Genomic DNA, 23,779 nt, shown 5'->3' with positions numbered 1-23,779 from the left:
AGCTAGCCTCCAACTGTTAGGGATCCACCTACCTCTGCCTTCTGACTGTTGAGTTTAAGGCCATAAGTTACCAAGACCAGCAAGAAAGAGAGAAAGAGAGAAGAGAGAGGAAAAATAAAACAAAAGGAAAATATGACATTTGAATAAAGATTGTTTTATAAAACCAAGATATTAGAAATTCTGTCTTACCAGTTTCAGTTGTATTTAACTGTTCCTAATCAAAGTGCTTTTAGTTTTGGACCTAATATAAATACACACATAAGGACTAGTTCTGGGATCAGCAGGAAAGGAATCTTATTTTGAATTTTGAATATTTTAACACATCAGGATTTCATTACTAATTCTTCAGTGATTTTCTGTACATAAATAATTATTTTGTGTCATGGTACGATTTTTCAGATGTCCAAGAAGCAATTTTCAAAAACCCATCCATCAAAAATACTTTACAGTTAATACCACTTCTGGTAAGTGCCTTCTTTGGTTGTTTTGTGTAGACATAATAGAGGTAAGAACCTTTGGAGGAGGCTGGGGAGACAGCTCAGCAGTTAAGAGTGCTTATTTTTTAAAGGACCAGAGTCTGACTCCTGGCATCTCTGTAGTAGTTCACAATCACCAGCAATTCTAGTTCCTGGGGATCAGATGCCATCATCTGATATGAGTACACATACATGTGTGCAGGCAAAACATAGAGTGAAATAAATGAATCATTTTTACATGTAAGAACCCTTGGAGGTTTTTTGGGGGAGGATAAAGATTGACTGCCCTTGGTCCTAAAATCGTGACATAAAAGAGTAGGGTTGTGCAAAAACTGTACATCTCTCAGTCATGTCTCCTCTGCAAGTACATTATTTGCACCTGTGCTTGCTCTGCCAGTGAGCCAGGGAAAGTTGCTGCTGCCTTCTCCACCTCACTGTGCACCCCTACACACACAGGCTTACAGCATCTTTATTGGCAATCACTTGTTTCCTACTAGCTTGGGTTTTCCCTTCATTTTTTGTAGTTAACCTAATTTGGTAATATTTTCAGTGATTTTTTTTTCTTCCTAACAAAAATTTATGGATCCAAAATGTGAAAATTCTAAATCTCTTTACTTTGATTCATGTACTATGAGATATTGTTTAATTCAGTTTTTAAGTACATTTTTCTCAAAGGACATCTAAATCAATGGTAAAGTGTCAATTAATGCCCTAGAAGATTAAATCTGTGACAGAGATACTTAAGTCTTTAGCATATTTCCAAACCCAATTTATTTATTTATTTATGGTTTTATTTATTATGTATACAGTGTTCTTCCTGCATGTACGCCTGCTTGCCAGAAGAGGGCACCAGATCTCATTATAGATAGTTGTGAGCCACCATGTGATTACTGGGATTTGAACTCAAGACCTCTGGAAAAGCAGCCAGTGCTCTTAACCTCTGAGCATCAATCCAGCCCTATTTCTGGTTTTTCAGGACAGGGTTTCTCTGTAGCCTTGGCTGTCCTGGACTCACTTTGTAGACCAGGCTGGCCTTAAACTCTCAGCAATCCACCTGTTCTGCCTCCCTGTCCACGCTTAATTTTAGTGACCTATAAAAAAATAGCTTTATCATGATAGTTTTAGTTTTGTTTGGGGTTTTTTTTGTTGTTGTTTTTTTTTTGTTTGTTTGTTTGTTTTGTTTTTTTTTTTTTTTTTGGTTTGGTTTTTTGTTTTCTATTGAAAATAGTTTCTTCTCTCATACAATACATCCTGACCACAATGTACCCTCCCTTCATTCCTCCCAGTGCACCCTCAATACCTCCTTTCTCCCCCATGTGTACTCCCCTCCATTTTCCTTCAGAAAAGATCAGGCATCCAAGAGACAACCACCAAACACGACATAACAGTATACAATAAGACAAGGCAAAATCTCTCACACCGGTGCTTGACATGGCAACCCAGCAGGAGGAAAAGACTCCCAAGAAGAGGCTAAACTAATTTTTTTTTAGACCTGCAAACATCTGTGGGCATGACAATAAAAGAATCCTCTGAACTCTCTTACAGAGCAGCCAGCCCAGGGCCAGTCTGTCTCCTGATGTTGGATCCAGAGTGCAAAGAAAATACTGATGAGCTCTGATAGTCACTACTTAGTGAGACGTTATTTTGAAGAATTCCTGTAAATAAATGCTGTATTCTGCACTTATTAATGATTTAAAATACTAGACTTACGTTTATAAAAGTAAATCATAATATAATTAATGGAAATGAATTTATTAGCTTATATTTATGCTACAAAATTATACTTTATTATGTATTTTCTTGATACATTTTTAATGAATGAAATATTTCATTGTTTTCAATAAGCATGCTACTAGATATAAATTTTCTCTATTTAAAAATAAAAGATGCTATTTTATTATTCAAATTATGTATTAAGTATGATAGTGAATCTTTGTTTTCTCAAATTCTAATAAATTTTTGTACAAGTATAGAAGAAGCATATGATTAATAACATCCTCCATAACTAATAAAGCTATTTATTTAAGACTTTGTAGGATCTCTGCTTTTTATGTTACCAGGAAGTTAAGTTACTAGATTGCATGCTTGTCATTAATATTATCATTTTATTCAAGGGTCATTAGGCTCCAAAAAAAAAGCCCTGACTTTAGAACTGGAGAGATGGCTCAGAGGTTAAGAGCACTGGCTGTTCTTCCAAAGATGCTGAGTTCAAGTCCCAGTCAACTACTTGGTGGCTCACAACCATTTATAATGAGATCTGGTGCCCTCTTCTGACCTGCAGGCATACATGCAGGCAGAACACCGGGTACAAAGTAAATATAAATCACTTTTTTAAAAATCTGACATTTTAAAATTCAAAGTAAAGGCTAGAGAAATGGCTTGGCATTTAAGAGCGTTGCAGTTCTTTCACAGGACTCGACTTTGGTTCCCATCACCCGCTTTTGGTGCCCCACAGCAATCTGAAACTGTTTTGAGCTCCAACAGATCTGATACCCTCTTCTAGCTTCTGCAGGCACATTCACACACACAAGCACATACTAGATAGATAGATAGATAGATAGATAGATAGATAGATAGATAGATAGATAGATAGATGAATGGATGGATAGATGGATATGTTGATAATTGAAGCAAAGCCACAAGTTACATGATCTTTCAAAAGGTTTTATACATCTATGACAGAGCCAGTTACTAGATTGCATGCTTGTCAGAAGGTGTGGTACTACACACTTTAATCCAGCACTTGGGAGGCAGAGGAAGTTGTATCTCTGTGAGTTTGAGGCCAGCCTGGTCTACATAAGCAAGCTCTAGGCAAGCCAAAGATAAAAAAAAAAAAAAAAAAGATACACCTTTCACTGCTGGAGAAGCTTCATTCCTTATCCCTTGGTGGCTTTATCTGGCTCCTTGTGTTCTGTCTAGCATCTTCCTTGCCACCTTTCTTACTGTGACAGTTATATGAAACTATAATTCCCCCAAATAAATTCTGTTGCTTAAGAAGCCAAATCCATTCAATGGAAAAAAGACAGCATCTTCAACAAATGGTGCTGGACCAACTGCATATCTACACGCAGAAAAATGAAAATAGATCCATATTTATCACCCTGCACAAAACTAAAGTCAAAGTGGATCAAGGACCTCAACATAAAACCAGATACCCTAAATCAATTGGAAAAAAAAGTGGGGAACAGCCTAGAACTCATTGGCACAGGAGACAACTTCCTGAACAGAACACCAACAGCACAGGCTCTAAGAGCAACAATCAATAAATGGGACCTCATGAAACTGAAAAGTTTCTGTAAAGCAAAGGATACCGTCATCAAAACAAAACGACTGCCTACAGATTGGGAAAGAATCTTTACTAACCCTTTATCTGACAGAGGACTCATATCCAGTATATACAAAGAACTAAAGAAGCTGAAAAGCAGCAAACCAAGTAATCCAATTAAAAAATGGGGAACAGAGCTAAACAGAGAATTCTCGACAGAGGAATATCGAATGGCAGAAAAACACTTAAAGAAATGCTCATCCTCATTAGCCATCAGGGAAATGCAAATCAAAACGACCCTGAGATATCACCTTACACCCATCAGAATGGCCAAGATGAAAAACTCAAGCGATAACACATGCTGGAGAGGTTGTGGAGAAAGGGGAACCCTCCTCCACTGCTGGTGGGAATGTAAACTGGTACAACCACTCTGGAAAGCTATCTGGCGCTTTCTAAGACAAATAGAAATAGTGCTTCCTCCAGACCCAGCTATACCACTCCTAGGTATATCCCCAAAGTTTGTTCAAGTACACAAAAAGGACACTTGCTCAACCATGTTTATAGCAGCTCTATTTGTAATAGCCAGAACCTGGAAACAACCCAGATGTCCATCAACGGTGGAATGGGTACAGAAATTGTGGTATTTTTATACAATGGAGTACTACTCAGCAATCAAAAAGGAGGAAATCATGAAATTTGCAGGCAAATGGTGGGATCTAGAAAAGATCATTCTGAGTGAAATATCCCAGAAGGAGAAAGACAAACATGGGATATACTCACTTATATAGACCTATAAGATATGATAAACATAATGAAATCTATACACCTAAAAAAGATAATCAATTGAGCGGACATGGGGTAAGATGATCAATCCTCGTTTAGAAAGACAGATGGGATGTGCATTGAACGTATGACAGGAGTCTACTGAGCGCATCTGAAAGACTCTAACTAGCAGTGTTTTCAAAGCAAAGACTCATGACCAAACCTTTGGCAGAGTACAGGGAATCATAAGAAAGAAGGGGAGTTAGTCTGATGGGGAAAGGATAGGAGCTCCACAAGGACCAAATGTATCTGGGCACAGGGTCTTTTCTGAGACTGACATTCAACCAAGGACCATGTATGGATATAACCTAGAACCTCCACTCAGATGTAGCCTGTGGTAGCTCAGTAACCAATTGGTTTCCCAAAGTGAGGGGAACAAGGACTATTTCTAACAGGAACTCAATGACTGGCTCTTTGGTCTCCCCACCCCCGAAGGGAGGAGCAGTCCTGTTAGGCCACAGAGGAGGGCTTTGCAGCCAGTCCTGAAGATACCTGATAAAAAAGGATCAGATGAATGGGGAGGAGGTCCCCCCTATCAGTGGACTTGGAAAGGGGCATGGTGGAGATGAGGGAGGGAGGGAGGGACTGGGAGGGAATGAGGGATGGGGACACGGCTGGGATACAGAGTTAATAAAATGTAACTGCTAGTAAATTTAGGTATGCCCTGGTTACTCGCATGCCTCACTGCGTGCCTGTGCCCGTTGATGCCCCTCACACTATGACTCTCTTCAGACAGAAAAGGGATCTTGGAACTACAGCCACCATTGTTACTACCATCTCATTGGCGGCTGTTGGAGCTACCACCAGGGCATTAGCCATGAGTCATACTGGGCAGACTGCTCAGACCCTGCCAATGTAGCTCATGCCTTAGTTGTACATAAAGGAATTAATGCTCAACTAAAAGGAAGCTTGATGGTGTTCAATCAGAGGATTGACCTCGTGCAGGAGCAAATTGATACCCTATGGCAAATCGCTCAACTTGGCTGTCAATGAAAATATGCTGGACTTTGAGTCACTAGCATATAACATGAGAATTTTTCCTGTGCTGCAAATCTGTCTAAACAATTGTGGAGCTATATTTTAGGTAATTGGACTGGAGAATTCGATACTACGATGGAGCAGCTGAGAGTGGCCATTGTCACAGTAAATTCTACCAGAGTGGACACAGGACTAGCCACAGGATTATCATCATGGATTGCTGCAGCCATGAATCATCTGAAGGAATGGGCGGGCATGGGAGCGTTAGCAGGCCTTCTGGTGTTGGTCTCCTTGGTTTGCCTGTGGTATATATGCAAGATTAGAGTCTCACAACAGTGTGATGCAGCCATGATCATTCAGGCCTTTACAGCCATTGAAGCAGGACATTCTCCCCAAGCATGGTTGGATACCATAAAAAGCTAAAATGTTATGCTCAGGATGCGAGGCTAAGCACTGCACTCAGGGTCAGCCGCTTTGGACCCAGAGAAGAGCATGTCTGGTTGCATGCGGGTTGATGCCCCAGGTCCTGCCTCTGAGAAAAAGGTATCGGACGGGTCTGATGCTCTTTGGGTGGATGACACCTAAACGAACATCGGTACAAAGTCCCAATTTATTTCTAATATCAGAGATCAGACCTCTACTCTTGCCTGATGCATCTAAAACAAAAAGGGGGAACTGTAGAGAGCTGCGGAATGCTATGCCTTAAAGATGGAGCTGGTTTCCGCCTTCCACCTTCCCGATGGTGAGTGCTCTCTGTCACGAACAATTCCCATTTGGCTAAGGCTGAGGATCTGGCTTGCTTCCATGTATGTGGACCTATCTGTATTGCCCACGTGGCACGCCTGGGTTGGCTACCCAGAGGCTATTTAAGCTGTGGGATGGCTTTCCCCAGGGTCCGAGGATTGTTCAAGGTTCCTGAATAAACTGCATTGAAAATAATAATAATAATAATAATAATAATAATAATAAAGAAAATGTAAATAAAATAAATAAATAAATAAATCCTGTTGCTTCATATCTCTGTGCCTGTTCATTCAGTGTTGGAAAGGCCTCGCTACACCATCATTACCCTACCAGAAGTTACTCATTCACTGTTTTAAATCCTGTGGGGCTGAACTTTCTCCAGTCTTTTTAAATTATCATAACTACTCCTTACTCCAAACAAATATTGTGTTTTATGCCATCAATTGAACTTACTTGTAGTTGTATTTGTCTCTTCTTCTAGGTCAGGAATTTCTGGGAAGGACATACTGTCATTTCTGTACTCTGAGCAATTAAAATAGGATGCATGATGGTAGACCCAAATAATGGACAAAGTAGAAAATAGGCACTCTTCTGTGTTAAATATAGAAAAGAAGATAAGGAGCTGTAGTTTAGATGGGGAATATAGTTTTAAAGTAAGCTGTGATATAGTTGTCAGTGTTCTGTGTGAAATTTGGATAAGTCAGAAGATAGAATGATCAGAGAAGCTCTCTGAGAAATTGACCTTTTAGCAGAGATTTGAGTGAAGTAAGATAGTGGTGGTGGGAGACTAGTGCTCACACAGATCGAAGGAGCAGACACAAGCAGCTTCAGGCCTTTCAGAACCCTCCATATGTTACAGCAGAAGGTAGCACAAGCTTAAAGAGGCTTTTGCAAGAATCAGTTCACAGTTGTGATCTAGTTAATAAAAGCAGTGTTAATAATCAGGCAGTCATGAATATATTTTGAACTCTTATTTTCTAATAAATTGGTCATGAAGTATAGGGTGGAAAGAAGTAATCAAGGATGATTCCACAGGTGTCTATGGTCAGGTTAGCTGTGTGAATGGTGTAAATGCTAAGATGGACTGTATCAGAGCCAAAAGGTAGGTATTTGAAAAAACGGTTTTGATTTTCCCATTTTGATTTTCCTCTTGATTTTGATTTTCCTATTAGCTGTCTCATGGTGATTTGGCTAATTACTCCATTAAACACATCTGTCTGGAATGCAGACAAGGTTCCAGATAGACATGTAACAGGGGGATTTTCAGTGTGCCCTTGAGGTTGACAGCCGTGAGACTGCGTGATGACCTGAGGGAGCGTGAGGAACTCTACAGAGTCAAATGAGAGATTGGGATTACAGCTGAGCACTACCACATCTACCTTCCAGTGCTGTTTTCTTACATAGAGGAGCACCAAGCCCCAGCAAACAACTACAGAATTAATAGTCAGCATAACAAAATTGTCGATACAAAATCAGCATACAAAAAGATTGTGCAGTTAGCACTTATCTGAAACGGAACTGTAGTGGTATCCCACTTCAGTAACCATCAAAAAATAAAAAGAAAAGAGGTAAAAGATTACAATAAAAATGAAAGTTCATTAATGAAAAACTGAAAAGGACACAAAAATCTTGAAAGATATCCTATGTTCATGGATTGGAGTAATAATAAATATTATTGACCAGACTACACAGAGCAAAATTTATATTTTCAATGCAAGCTTTATCAAAATACCAATGACATTCTACAGAAAACTAGAAAACAAAGTCAAAAATTTGTTTGAAACTTTCCAAAAAATAAAAATAGCCAAATCCATTTTTATCAAAAATCATTCAAAAACCTGACTCCAAAACTTAAAGCTTTAGTAATAAAAAAAAAAAAAACAATGTGAGCATAAAGGCAGACATGCACAGCAAAGACACAAACCTGGGCACCCACAGCCAGCAACATTTTTTACACTGTTGCTATGAACATTCACTGAGACTGGACAGTCTTCTCAACAAAAGTATTAGAGAAGTTACAGTCTTCCTGAGTATTTGTCCTAACTCATATTTGGAGACAAGTAAAATTTAGCAGATCTCTGAGAATACTGTGCCTGAATAAAAAATCAGTACAAAACTAGCACCTGATAGGCGAAAAGGGACTGACCAGGTAGCTCAGTAGATAAAGGCACTTTGCCACCAAGCCTGTCAACTTGAGCTTGATTCCAGGACTCACGTGGTGGAAGGAAAAGACAAACAAGCAAAAACAGCATCAGTAACTGCCTTGTAGTAGCACAGCTGTCCTCTTAGGACATAATGGAACAACCTTCCTCAGCAGCATGTCCCTGAATCAACATGAAACTCATGTGTTCTGAAGTAACAATACAGTGAGAGTCTAACAGATGTAAATCTAGTGGTGCAGTGCCCATCATGAACACTTGTAAAGTCATGGAAACTGCTGTTAAGCTGCTACCTGAGGGATTTTTAATGTATTAATGTCAGAGTAATAAAAGCTGCATGGTATTGGCATAGAAGTAAGCTGGTTGATCAATGGAATCAAGTAGAAAACCCAGAAATAAATAAAGCCATACACCGCACACCTGATTTTTGACAAAGGAGTCAGAATCATACAGTGGAAAAAAAAAAAAAAGCATCTTCAACAAATGGTGCTGCTCTAACTGGATGCCCACATGTAGAAAAATGCAAATAGATCCATATTTATAACCCTGCACAAAACTCAACTCCAAGTGGATCAAAGACCTAAACATAAAACCAGATATACTAAATCTGTTAGAAGAAAAAGTGGGGAAGGGCCTTGACCTTCCTAAACAGAACACCAACAGCACAGGCTCTAAGATGTACAATTAATAAATGGGACCTTATGAAATTGAAAAGCTTCTGTAAGGCAAAGGACACTATCAATATGAAGAAATGGCAGACTACAGATTGGGAAAAGATCTTCACCAATCCTACATCTACCTGACACAGGGCTAATATCCAGAATATATAAAAAACTCAAGATATTAAACACCAACAAACCAAATAATCCAATTAAAAATGGGAAACAAAGCTAAACAAGAATCTGAATGGCAGAGAAGCATTTAAAGAAATGATCAACATTCTTAGTCATCAAGAAATGCAAATCAAAACAACTCTGAGATTCCATTTTATACTTGTCAGAATGGCTATGATCAAAAATGCAAGTGACAACACATGCTGGTGGGGATGTGGGAAAAGCAGAACACTTCTCCGTTGCTGGTGGGAACGTAAACTTGTACAGCCACTTTGGAAATCAATCTGATGCTTTCTCAGAAAACTGGGATTAGCCGTACCTCAAGACCCAGCTATACCACTCCTGAGCATACCCCCAAAAGATGCTCCACTGTACAACAAGGACATCTGCTCAACCATGTTCATAGCAGCTTTTTTCATAATAGCCAGAATCTGGAAACAACCTAGATGTTCCTCAATTGAAAAATGGATAAAGAAACTGTGGTACATTTACACAACAGAATACTACTCAGCCATTAAAAACAAGGAAATCATAAAATTTGCAGGCAAATGGATAGAACTAGAAGAGATCATCCTGAGTGAGGTAACACAGACCCAGAAAGACAGACATGGTATATACTCACTTGTAAGAAGATTTTAATCATATAGTACAGGATAGATATGCTACAATGCACAGACCCCAAGATGATAAGTCTGATTGGCATCTTAGGCTTCCTATGGGTCCACTAGTTAGGGCAGCGGGGGATATCTCTGACACAGATTATGTTGCCTGCTTTCTGATCACTTCCCCTGATGGACCTTCCTTATAAAGCCTCAGGGGAGAAAGACAAACTCAGTCCTCCCTCATGTGAATAGATGAACTGGGGTATCTGGGTGGGGGCTCCCTTATTCTGGGGAATAGGAGAGAAGGGATAAGGGACTGGGAGGAAAGGAGGAAGGGGCCCATGACAAGGTATAAATTGAATTAATTTAAAAATTATTAATATAATATACTCCCTCTAGGGGTGACAAAAAAATGATATATGTTCCTGTCAGACAACACTAGTAGGTTTGATTCGATTGGCTTTACTTTGGTCTATAAAACAAAAGGTCTTTATTAATTGTTTTCATTATGCACATTCATTGTACATGGCACTCTGTTACACAGAGTATGCCCACCCTCATACTCCCATACCCTCCACTTTCTACCTCTTCCCACTCCCAGTAGCCCTCTCTGCTCACCACCTCAATTTGCCTACTAGTTTTGTACCCATACTTCATAAATTTCCCACAAAGTGTACTGAAAAGAATTTCCAGGCACTGAAAACAAACAGACATTCTAAGATGGGGCTGTACTTGCCTAGCATGCATGAGGCCCTGGGCTTGATCCAACAACAACCATAACACACACACACACACACACACACACACACGTTCTTATCTCTGTATTAATAAGAGTGAAGAAAGTGGACATCCTTACTTAAAGCCTTTGTTAGAGCTTGCCAAAAAAAAAAAAAACAGAAAAAAGAAAAATTCTAACTGGAAATTAGAAACAATTGGAAGTTTGTCTATTTGTTTTCTAAGACTACAACAAAGTCAGGGATGGTCACACACCCCTTAAATCCCAGCACTTGGTAGGGAGAAATAGGCAGATCTCTGAGTTCAAGGCCAGCCTGGTCTACAAAGCTAGTTCCAGGGCTACACAGAGAAACCCTGTCTTGAGGAAAAAGAGAAAAAAGAAAAAAGCCTGCAACAATTTGACAATAATGTGAATGTATAGCTGGTCATGGTAGAGCATGCCTGTAATCCTGGCTCAGGAGAGACATTCCTTCAAATTCAGCTATACAGTGAGCTCAAGGCCAGCCTGAGCTACATGAAATCTTGTCTCAGGAAACTAAAGCATCAAGATGGCTGAGTGGGTAAAGTCTCTTGCTGCCAAGCCTGGCAACCTGATACACAAGCCCACACAGCCATTCACCTAGAATAAAGTGCAATAAAATGTTGACTAAATTCTTTTATTACAAAAAGGGGGAACTGTAGAGAGCTGCGTAATGCCATGTCTGAAAGATGGAGCTGGTTTCCGCCTTCCACCTTCCCGATGGTGAGTGCTCTCTGTCACAAACAACTCCACATTTGGCTAAGGCTGAGGATCTGGCTTGCTTCCATGTATGTGGACCTATCTGCATTGCCCACGTGGCATGCTGAGGTTGGCTACCCAGAGGCTATTTAAAGTGGACTGGCTTTACCCAAGGTCAGATGATTGTTCAAGGTTCCTGAATAAACTGCATTGAAAAAAAAATAAAAATAAAAGTAAATACTCAGGAAAATTTAACACATCTACAGAAAAAAGCTGATGCAAATATTCATATGTATATAAATAGCCATAACTAATAATAAGTTTATAAACCAATGAGTACATAGATAAAATCTTATATGGGCCAAGTGGGTAAAGGCACTTGCTTCCAGGTTGATAATCTGAATTCCATGTCCCAGACCCACATAGTAGGAGAAAACTGACTCTCACAGGTTGTCCACTGAAATCCATATATACACACACAAAATAAATAATTATAAACAAGATTTAATCTGTCTTAGCCACACAGTGAAACACAAAGAATACCCTGATACAAAGTGGATGAATCATTAAATTATTGTAGTAAGTGAAAGGAGTCAGACCTGAAAGGCCACATATTGCATGAAGACATGCATATGAAAGTGGATGAGAGATTGCCTGGGCTATGAGGATGAAACAGGAAATTTGTGCAGATGAATATGGTCTTTCTAGTTGGTTATGCAAGTGTTCTCCAATACATAATTGTGAGGGTTTTGAGAGTTTGTGGGTGCTTTAAAAGCCGCTGAGTTAAGTAACTTACATGGACAGGTGTTGTGGTAATTGAATTATATTTCAATACATCTGTCAAAATAAATAAATTAGAGCTGGTCAGAAGCAGGCAGCTCTCTGGCCTTGGCCAGTCTGGTGTACAGAGTGAGTTTCAGGTCAGCCAGGATTACACAGAGAAACCCTGTACTGAAAAATATAAATTAGGACCACAAAAGATGTAAATAGAAAAGGAGGAGGAAGGAAAGGAAGAGAGGGAGGGAGAAAGGGAAGGAGGGAGGGAGGAAGGAAGGAAGGAAGGAAAAAAAGGAAGGAGGGAGGGAAGGAGAAGCAATAAGATCTGTAGGACCAAAGAAAAAATAAAACTAGAAAAGAAAGAAGCAGAGAAAAAATAATTTAAGAAAATGTTTTTATATTGTAAATAAGGAATGAGCAGGGCAAGCTGGCTCATTCCTATAGTCCCAGCACTCAGAAGATGGAGGCAGAAGAATCAGGATCCTGAACTCTATTCTATTTTACATACCAATTGCTAATAATACTGGGTTGTTGTTTTTTTAATACTTTTAAGGGCTAGATATTAAGTCAGGCATGATGGCACATACCTATAAATCCAATATTTGAATGCTGAGGTGGGAAGATTAGGTATTTGAGGCCATCCTGAGCTACACAGCAAGTTAGAGGCCAGCCAGGACTGCGGACTGTGAGACTGCCTCAAAACACACAGACACACGCACACGCACGCAAGCACGCCATAAGCAATAAAGACTATGGGTTAGAATGTAAGGCTATCAGAAAAGCTATTTCAACAACAGTCTCCTTGGCTTAGCTTGAGAAATGGTAAAAGGGATTTCTTTTTTTAAAGTACTGAAGCCACAGGTTTAGCAAGCACATGCGGCAGTCCTAAGAGCATCTAGTTGATCTCCCCTAATGCAGAATATCTGCTATTTGTTCAGACAGCTTTCCAGACACGCTTGCTGCCTGCAGCGAAGCTCTGACATTCTCACCAAGGTGACTGGGAAGGTGTGCCCAGCCTGAGCTGCCCCTGCCCATTGGTGGCCACCACACTCTGGAGATCTGGCCCTGCCCCTCATCTGCCATGCAAGGACATGGGGAGCAGAAGAGCTGGTGCCAGCCTTTGCCTGGGCAAAGTGGGAGAGCTGGCAGACAGACCAAGTCAGTGTACACACAGGCCCAGATCCAGGGCTTTGAGTTGGCCCAGCCCAACACCTACCCCATCAGTGAACTGCTGGACCATGTGAAGGGACTGGTCCTACAGATCCAAAACTGCAGGGTCCCCCTGACACAAGGCAACAACGAGATATCTGAGAGGGGGCCTGGTGAGGATCCAGCATTAATGGTGTAGTAGAAGCCAAAAGACCTCAAACCAGAGACTCATTGTGATGAACATTTGCAAGTAATAGTGTTTGGGCAAATGGGTATACTGTGTGACACATGGCAGCTCCCACGGCAAGATGAGGTTTTTGTTGTTTTGTTTTGTTTTGAAGGGAGTTTGCAGGGACGGAAGGCAGATATGAAGGAATGAGAGCTGAGGGAGATTGGGATGCATGATGTGAAATTCACAAAGAATAAAAAGAAGAAGGAGAAGGAAGGAAGGAAGGAAGGAAGGAAGGAAGGAAGGAAGGAAGGAAGGAAGGAAGGAAGGAAGGAAGGAAGAAGGAAAGAAGGAAGGGAGAGAGGGATGAAAGAGAAGGAAGGAAGGGAGAAAGGAAATTAGTTGCTTGTATCTGACTAGGTGCTCTTGCAAGGAAACCTATACCCTACACTTCTTTTACTAAGGAATTCTTTTTTTTTCCCCAGTAGATTTTTAAAACTTTTATTATTTCTATGTATAGAGACAGAGAGAGATGAGGGGGAGGGAGAGAATGCAGGTGTGCTTATATGACGATGTTTGTGAGAAAGTCAGAAGATTGCTGGTTCTCACCTTCCACCTATTCGGACAGGACCCCTCCTGATGGGTCTGCTACTTCCCCGCAGACCAGCTGGCAAACAGGCTTCCACCCGATTGCCCACCTATCTCACTGCAGGAGTGCTGACATTACAGACGCACACCAACCTCACCACCTGGCTTCTTGCCTGGGTGCAGGGATTGAACTCGGGTTGTCGGGCCCTTGCTTTCAAGTCTTTTCCCCACAGAGCCATCTCACCAGCCCTCGTACCACTTAATTCTGCTAGGAGCAGTATCTACACTCCCCACAAGTAGAACCCCGGCTTCCAACTCTACATTAGCCTTGAACCCTGAACAAAATTATTTAACATGCGTTGTTTTCTGAGTCTTTCCAGGAGATGAAAGAGATGCCCCAAATTAGTCATTTTGAAACAGAGCTGAAGGCCAAGGTGTAAGCCATATATTCTTTATCCAAGTCCATAAGCCAATGTCTTCATCCTTATATAGTTGCAGGCATGTAGAGATTTTATCAAACATTTTATGGTTCCCTTTGTGCCACTTTTACTGGGACAGCAGTTTAATGAGCACCTGAGGCCATAATTTAATGAGTATCTGAGGTCATAATGTGCTTTATATATTATGATCCAACAGAAAGTCCTCCAAGCCCAGGCCTTCAGGAAGCATGACTATTTTCTTCCTCCTCCTCCTTCTTCTTCTTCTCCTTCCCCTTCCCCTCCCCGTTCTCCTTCTCCTTCTCCTTCTCCTTCTCCTTCTCCTTCTCCTTCTCCTTCTCCTCCTCCTCCTCCTCCTCCTTCTTCTTCTTCTTTTCTTCCTTCTCCTTCTTCTTCTTCTTTCTTCTTTTTTTTTCTTTTCTTCTTTTCTTCTTCATCTAGAAAAGCCAATTAGAAGATGATATATGAGGCAGTTTGAAAAAAATTTTTATTATATATATTCACCTTCTTGTGTGGTAGGGGGCAGAAAGGAGAGAGAGGGAGGGAAAGAAAAAGAAAGAGCTCTCCACAGAACACACGTTGTCAGAGAACAACTTGCAGGAGTCAGTTCTTTCCTTCCATCATGAGTGTCCCAGGACAGAGCTCAGGTCAGTTTCTAGCTAGTTTCTCAACCCCCGCATAGGATGGCTTGCAACTGCCTGTGCCTCCAGCTCCAGGGGATCTCCTGGCCTCCATGGGTGCACATACAAACACTGTACACACACAGACGCGCATAAATGAAAATAAAACTCTTTAATTTAAAAAATAAAAAGGATTTCCATGTCCTCTGTAGACCTTACATTGTTTTTATCCTGGACCAGGACTGAAACACTCCCATTTCAAAGTGCCATGCCATCTTCATACCTCCACCCAGTCGCTGGCCTGGATCTGCAATGGAAGAGGGATTGGTAACCCACTAGGAATGATAGGTGTCAGGCGACACTGATGACGATGATGATGGTAGTATAATAATAATTGAATTGTAACATTCTAAATATTTCTGGAGCTTTTTCATTCAATTCTCTGAAAAATACTTTTGTACATAAAAAACCTAAAGATGCTGGTCCTGAAGACAGCATTCATCTTTGCATCTAACATAAAACAATACAGACCACCGCTGCAAAGAAAGCATCAACCTGCCAGGATGGGTTGGTACCCCTTGGGGGCCTCCCCTTCTCTAAGAAGAAGTAGATATGGAGGGGAGGGGGCATGAGGGTGGGATTGGGAGGAGAGGAGGGAGAGGACTGAGATCAGGCTATAAAGTGAATAAATAAAGGAGGAAAAAATAAAGATCAAGCAGATAATGAACATTTCTCTGTGTGTATCTGTGTGTGTGTGTTTGTGTGTGTGTTGGCCTACACTTAGCAGCAATGTGGAGGTGAGAGGACAGTCTGTAGAGTTCATTCTCTTCTTCCACCTTTGCATGAGCTGCACGGAATGGCTTGTTGTGTAGCAAACACTTCACCTGCTGAGCCATCTCTCTGGCTCAAGGGATTTTCCTCGTGGAAATTGCTAGCCCTAGGGTATTCCCAGTATAACTGCTCCATCTCTTCCAAGCTGTACTGCCTGTTTACCTCATTTGGGCAGGTGAAAATATGCCTTCAACTCTACATTCATGTCTAGTTCTGTTTATCTGAGATAGATAATGGAATGCCAAGCAGAAACACACTAGATTCTCCCCAATACATGCCTGGAATTGAAAGCAATCATGTATATCTGCAGCAATCACTTCAAGGACTGCCCAGAATTTAGGATAATTTCCCATTGGAAAACTGGGAAAAGAGTGATTTTCCTTGTCTCTGGAAATAATTGTGTCTATTCAAGTCTGCATTTTTAACTTAGCTGATTAGGGACTTTATTCATGCAAAATAAAAAATAAATCCAGATTCAGATTGATCCGTGTGATCAGGAATCATTTCCCTTCTTTTTCTCTCTCTCTCTTTCTCTTTCTTTCTCTTTCTCGTGTTTGTGTGTGTGTGTGTGTGTGTGTGTGTGTGTGTGTGTGTGTTAATTTTGTCATCTTTATTACCTAGTCATGGCCCTTTCCCTATCTGGCTGTCTTCCAGGGAGTCTGTTAAACTCCTAGTCTCTCATCCTGCCCTCTCAGAGGTCACCCTAACTGTTCTTAGGTCTTAACTGCTCTGAATTGATGGAGAAGCAGCAGTCATAATGCCTCCGAGGAGGGTCTGTCTAAGGAGCCACAATAAAACTTTACCAATGGTGATGATGCAGAGCCTAAGACAGTCATTTGACGGTATATATCTCTGTAGCTTGTCGTATGAGTGAAGTAGCATCTTGATGAGTCAGTGACCCTCAAAAGAAAAACTGGAACAAAATGCCATACTGCTACCATCTTCAGAAGAAATCCAAGATGAGCCCGCAAATTGATGCAGTCTAGGGTTCTTGATTGGGTGTGTTTTCTTTGCCAGCTAAAGAATTAAAAGGCAGGAAAAATGTAGAGTACAAGAGGTGGCAGCAGAGAAATCTCAAGCACCAACACAGAAGCAGGCAGAATGAGCAGTTAAAGGAAGCTGTTTGTGGGATGGAGAGATGGCTCAGAGATTAAGAGCACTGCCTATTCTTCCAGAGGTCCAGAGTTCAATTCCCAGCAACCACCTATACTGAGAACTCATGCCCTCCTCTGGTGAGCAGCTGTACATGCAGAGAGTGCACTCACATACATAAATTAAAAAATAATGGTATTTGTTGAGGGTGAGGAAACACACACACAGCAGGCACACAGAGAAAAGAGCCCTCAGAAAGCAGAAAAGTCTTGTCTCTCTGGGTTTTTGCATTAGTTTCCCCTTCCTAGGGATAAGGGTAATATGTGTTTCTAGACCTTTCTTTAATTTGGAGTTCACACTGGCTTCCCGAAGTTCAGTTCCTGTTGTTTTGTTTTGAGGGAAGGATTGTTTTGTTTTGGTGTCCCTGTGGTCTGGTGAGCAAACCATCACTTCAGGGTAATGGTAGCTGATGGGCAGGGAGTTGAATGGAGGTGAGTTGGTCTGGGGATTTTGAAGTTTAGACTGAAGTTCTTCAACATTTTTGTTGAGTTAACAAATGTAAGATGCTGTCTTCAGTGTGGTGATTGCTTCAAGAGTCTACTTCTGCACTCTGGGTCTCACCAGAATAAATGACTGTGGAAAACAGTCAACATATATATAAATCAACGCTATATATGTATATGTCGAGTGTTTTGCCTGAATACATGTATATGTGCCGTGTATATACGTACTACCCAAAAAGACCAGAAAAGGGTGTTCGATCCTCTGGAGCTGAAATAACAGATAATTGTGAGCCATCATGTCTGGGAACTGAATGAATCTGGGTCCTCTGCAAGATCAGCAAGTGCTCTTAGCCACAGAAATGTCTCTCCAGCCCTGACATTCAGCATTTAAAGGTACATATTCCTGGCCTGGGGCTTGGTTAGTAGAGTGCTTGCCTGGTAACCATAGGTCTTATGCTCTTATCTCCAAAAACAAACAAAATTGTCTGTGGTGGAAAATACATGTACCCCCAGCCTACGGAGGAGGAGGAAGCAGAAAGATCGTAAGTTCGAGGTCATCCTTGGCCACATAATGAGTTTGAAGCCAGCTTGCACTACATGAGATCCTGTCTGTAAATGAATTTTTCAGTGTTTAATGTTTTGTCATGTTTGATAATATTAACTTGTGTGTTAGCTTGAAGTGTGTTGTGGCTCACAGTTTGGAGCTGTCAGGCATGGCTGCAGACACCCACTGTGTCAGGCCTCTGGTGGCAGGTGAGCGGCACAGCACGGCAGAAGCATCATCGCACCACAGAGCTGTGCCCCGAATGGTCAGGGTGTGAAGAGGAGGAAGAGGGGAGCTGGGGTCCCGCTGTTCCCTTTGAGAACATGCCCCCAGTAATTGGAGGGCCTCCCACTGCATACTTCTTCTTAAAGGCCCTCCCACCGCTTGGTAGCTCCAAGCTAGTGAATAAACCATTAGCATATGGACGCCTGGGAAACATTCTATATCCAAATAAGAGCAAACTGCTTTCTCTTTTGTTCCAGAGGTATATATACCTTCTTCAGCTTCAAACAAGCCATTGATGAAAATGTTGAGTGGGATAGAACTTAAATTAAAAGTTGTCTGAGGGAGCTGGGAGATGATAAAACACCATGATCAAAGCAGCTCAGGGAGGAAAGGGTTTATTCGGCTTCCACATCCATATCACTGTTCATCATCAAAGGAAGTCACAACGAGAACTCAAACAGAGCAGGAACCTGGAGGCAGGAGCTGATGTAGAGGCCATGGAGGGCAGCTGCTTACTGGCTTGTCCTCCATGGCTTGCTCAGCCTGTTTTGTTTGTTTCTTTGTTTTATATAACTCAGGACCACCAGCCCAGGGATGACCCCACCCACAATGGGCTGGGCCCTCTCCAGTGAATCAGTAATTAAGAAGATGCCCCCCAGGCATGTCTGCAGCACCGATCTTATAGAGGCATTTTCTGTTGAGGCTCCTTCCTCTCTGATGGCTCTAGCTTGTGTCAAGTTGGCATAAAACCAGCCAGGACATTCAGTTAGTAGAGTGTTTGCCTCACAGGCAGGAGAACCTGAGTCTGAGTCCCTGCCACCCACACAGAAAGCTAGACATGGTGGTATTGCCTGTAACCCCAACCCTGCGAAGGCAGAGACAGGAAGAGCCCTGGGTTTACTGGCTCACTAATCTAGCCCAGGAAGAGAGCCAGGTGGAGGGCTGTGGCGACTGCTGTACAAGCATAGAACTGGAGTTCAGATCCACAGAAAGGCCAAGTGGCTGGGATGGCCTTGTTTGTTTGATTTGGTTTGGGGTTTGGTGGTGCTTTGTTTTGTTTTGCTTTGTTGTTTTTTGTTTGTTTGTTTGTTTGTTTGTTTTTCAGACAGGGTTTCTCTGTGTAGCTTTGGCTGTCCTGAACTTGCTTTGTAGACCAGGCTGGCCTGGAACTCACAGAGATCCGCCTGCCTCTGCCTCCTGAGAGCTGGGATTACAGGTGTGTGCCACTGTGCATGGTGATGACCTACCTTCTAATCCAAAAACTGAGGAGGCAGAGACGGGCTCTCCAGAGCAAGCTCGATGCCTAGACTAGCTGAACTGACAAGCTCCAGGATCAGATGAGAGACCCTGCTTCAGTAAATACACGGTAGAGCACAGTTGAGGAAAACACCCAGCAATGACCTCGGGGCTCTACACTAACACTCATCTGTGGGAACAAACAGGGATACACACACACACACACACACACACACACACACACACGTCAATATTACTTCCAGTTTGGAGCAGTTGGAAAGGAAACTGCCACGCCAGAACTTGAATATAAATCATTTTAAAAAACAGTGTTACCCTGTCATTTGAACAATTCCCTTTACACAGTTTGTGGTTTGGAACCTTATCTAAGAAACTAACTCACCAAAGATTTTTCTCCTATTTTTTTAAACAGAAGTTTCATAGTTTTAGATATTGCACCTAAGTCTACTACATTTTTAGTTTGTTTTGTGTATGACAGTATAATTCCAAGTTATCCATTTATTCACACTTAGTCATTCCATTTGTTTGAAAAGGCATCTCTTTTTCCATTGACCTGCCTAGCACCTACACTTAAGTCTAAGGTCCAATAGGACACTTTAATCAGAGATGTGACAAGGTCCTTTAACAAGGTCATGTAGTTGTGGTAAGGAGAACCAATTATAATTAAAAAAGAAGAAGAAGAGAAATCTCATCCCTCAGGAGGCTGAAGCAGAGAGGATTGCTGAGAATTCAGGGTGAGCCTGGGCTAGTAGTGGTGGGAGGAGTATAGCTCAGCTGATAACTTGTCACCAAGCCACCTGAGGATGACCCCTAGAACCCATTCAGTTGTCCCCTGACCTACACACACACCACTACATGTAGTAAAAATATTTTTCAAAAGAAAACAAAACCAAGAGAGATAATGTATATTTGTAGTCTAGGTGAGAAATGATGGAAAGTTGGACCAGTCGGTAAGCAGAGTAATGATGCAATTTTATTTTAATTGGCATTTCCCTCAGGACTGAAGGTGTTAGCTCTTTGTGTGCTGTTTTCCTTCCATTTATCCTCTGGGGTGAGAGTCTTTTTAAACCACTAAGCTACTCTTCCTCACCTTTCTTCTTGACACTTGGATGTAATATTTACTGGGAGATATAAACAATGGAGCAAAAGGATCTCATCATGGCTTTGTCACCTAATGTCTGATGATGGTGATCTTGTTGATTTTACATCTTCAGTAATTCATCTAGTCTAACTGTGCATCCTTTTCCAAATAGTTTAGTTCCATGATGCTGTTAAGACAAGATCTTTTAACAGGTATATACAGCTGCTCTGAGCAGAGAGAGGACAACAAGATAACTGTAGAATGAGAGCTCAGTAGATCATCCTCCAAGTGAAAAATACCGAAAGTTTGTCCTAGATTGGAATGGGAGAAGACAGAGGAAGGGAACAGACTTGGAATGTTCTAGAAACTGCACAAGGAAAAGATAGGAATCTATATAATTTGTTTTGGTTTTATGTACTTATTATTATTAATTTCTTTAAGTTACACTTTTCTTTTGTGCGCATGAATCTGGACATATCATACCATGGCACATGTGTGGAGATCAGGGAGCATCAGGAGCCCTGACCTGCGAAGCCATCTCACCAGCCCTATATATACACATGGAAACAGCTTCTTGATGCATAGCTCTGGGCAGCCTAGCATTCCCTACATAGATCAGGCTGGCCTTAAACTTGTGGTGAACCTCCTGCTTCTGCCTCCCAAATGCTGTAATCACAGGTTTGGGATACCACACTCAGCTGCTGCTTCTTCTTCTTCTTCTTCTTCTTCTTCTTCTTCTTCTTCTTCTTCTTCTTCTTCTTCTTCTTCTTTCTCCTCCTCCTCTTCCTATTCCTTCTTTTTCTCCTTCTCCTCCTCTTCCTCCTCCTCTTCTATCTTATCTTCCTCCTCCTCTTCCTCCCTCCTCCCCTCCTACTCTCCTCCATCTTCTTGTATTACTGTTTTTGAGACAGGTCTCCTGTAGCCCAGGCTGAATATACAACAGTCTCCTGCTTCGGTCTCCTGAGTACGAGGATTATAAGTTCAAGCCACTATGCCCAGCTTTTTGGGTGTTTTGGCTTAGTTTGGAGATGTGTTTTTGCTACACAGCCCAGGCTCCATCCTTCCTGTGTTTGGACTCAGACTGTAAAGCATGTGTAGGACTGGAGGAGTGGTAGGGAAGCAGGAGCAGGAGTTGGTATTGGTGCTGGCTTGACACCATGCCAGATGTTAAAAAAAAGGTAATGGTGGATGAGAGATAAACTTCCAGGATTTTAAAAATTAGCCTATTGTTGTTGTCTTAGTTACTTTTCTATTGCTGTGAAGAGAAGCCATGATCAAGATAATTTACAAAAGAGAGAGTTTTGGGGGGACCCACAGCTCCAGAGTTAGAGTCTATGATCATCATGGTGAGGAACATGGCAACAAGTCGGCGGGCGTGGCGCTGGAGCAGTAGCTGAGAGCTTGCTCCAGAGCTGACTGAGAGTGGTGCAGGCTTCTGAAACCTCACTCTCTTGCCCAGCTTCTAGTTTACTGGCTCTCTGTGGTAGAGGGGTGTGTGAGGGACAGCTAATTCAATGGAGGGTACCAGAAGATGATTCTCTACAGACGTGACATAGTCAGGCCAGAGAGAGAAACAGACATCTCAGCAGTGAAAACATGCGGTGATTCAACTCAGAGTGAATACTAATCCTGAATTCACCCTCAAGTCTCTGTGTCACTCCTATCCTCTAGGCCACACATCTCAAGTGCTGGGGCTCCGTCACTGAGCAAAAACAGAAGGGCCGTCTCTTTACCCCAGGGCTCTCAGTGTGAGAAATGAAAGAAGCCAGTGTTGTCAGAATTCAGAGAACAAGTGAGACAGTGTGACACTAGATGAGATGAAAAGGTAGGCAGAGGCCAGAGCACTGAGGTCCTGGCAGAATTTCAGGATTCTAATACACCCAGCTGGGTGTGAAAGCTCATTCCTATAATCCCATCACTCAGGATACTGCAAGCAAGGAATTGCCATGTGTTCAAAGCCAGTCTGGGCTACAAAGCAAAATCCCAAAAAGCCAAACCAACAAATAAACAAAAGCACAACAGGACATGATCGGATGGGTTGGGTTGCTGTTGTGATTGATTTTGGAGGGCTGGTGAATGTTCTGGGGATGGAACCCAGGGTCTCATGCCTGCTAAACACACGCTATATTCCAACAGTGAACCACACCTAAGCCTGCAGATTATTGTTTAAACGGCCAGCTCCCCTGTCACATGTGCGCCGTCTCCTGGCTGTCCTATCAGTTCTCAGAGGGCCCACTCTTCAGATAGTTGCAGTTCAGCACATGAGGTCTCTTTACAAATAAGGTGATTCAGTCAACAATAATGGCTAGCACTTGAGTGCCTACTGTGAGCTGAGACTGGTCTAAGGACACTATGTTATCAGCTCATGAATCCTCAAAACATACCATCTCAATGGCTGACTGAGAGGAAATGGATTTCTTTAGGTCATAGGAGCCTGGCGGGATACACCGAAGCATCTTAAGAAATCTGTGTGGGCAGAAGGGGACAGTAAGGAAGTAACAGATGAGGAAACAAGTAATAAACACCAAGTGCAGGGACTGGAAGAGATGGCTCAGTGGTTAAGAGCACTGGCTGCTCTTCCAGACGTCCTGAGTTCAATTCCCAGCAACCACATGGTGGCTCAGAACCATCTATAATGAGATCCAGTGCAGGCACACATGCAGGCAGAAAAAAAAGTAAAAAGAACTTTAAGTACAGCTGTCTATGACTTAGCACCCTTGCCACACAATGACTTAAAGTAACACTGACAGTGAGCCACAGGCTAAGAAATACTTAGATCTGAAAACTCTATAGATCCTATTCCACACAGATAGGCAAACACATGTGACCATCTCTAGGACCCTACATAGGCTTATTTGACAAAACTGTCATGCTTTCTGAAGAGCTTCTTATTTCAAACATAACAATTTCTCAAATGCCCTTCCCTTTCTGGTAAAAAAAAAAAAAAAAAAAAAAAAAAAAAAAAAACATATATAACTATTTAAAAATCTCAAAAATTTGTTATCTGGGATCTGCAAAGAGATTTACCTGGTTGGCTTCTCCCAACCTGCCCTGAAGTGGCATGACATTGCAACACACAAATGGAAAAGACTCAGCTGTGGCCTGAAAGCAGCTGAACCTCCCCGACTGGGAAGCTAGATAAACATCACGCGCACAGGGGGCCTGGGGATCAGTCAC

At 41.8% G+C, this 23,779-nt stretch overlaps 1 protein-coding gene across 5 annotated transcripts in view; it reads left to right on the top strand.

The window, feature by feature from the left end:
* Cep126 (centrosomal protein 126) overlaps nt 1-2,499 on the top strand; it is a 46,523-nt gene extending 44,024 nt beyond the window's left edge. For 2 of the 5 annotated variants that reach the window (XM_060369240.1, XM_060369237.1), the window contains exons 8-9: nt 400-464; nt 1,763-1,997. In XM_060369240.1, coding sequence (XP_060225223.1) covers nt 400-464; nt 1,763-1,861 — 164 coding nt within the window. In that variant the 3' untranslated portion in view covers nt 1,862-1,997. Of the gene's footprint in view, nt 1-399; nt 465-1,762; nt 2,000-2,021 lie in introns of those variants that run through there. The other 3 variants (XM_021645873.2, XM_060369225.1, XM_060369232.1) reach the window with 3 other exon arrangements.
* Nucleotides 2,500-23,779: the final 21,280 nt, after the last annotated feature.

This window comes from Meriones unguiculatus, chromosome 1, assembly GCF_030254825.1.
Source record: "Meriones unguiculatus strain TT.TT164.6M chromosome 1, Bangor_MerUng_6.1, whole genome shotgun sequence".
Taxonomy (NCBI): domain Eukaryota; kingdom Metazoa; phylum Chordata; class Mammalia; order Rodentia; family Muridae; genus Meriones; species Meriones unguiculatus.
The sequence above is the reverse complement of the archived record's forward strand: the minus strand, read 5'-3'. Positions and strand labels throughout refer to the sequence as shown.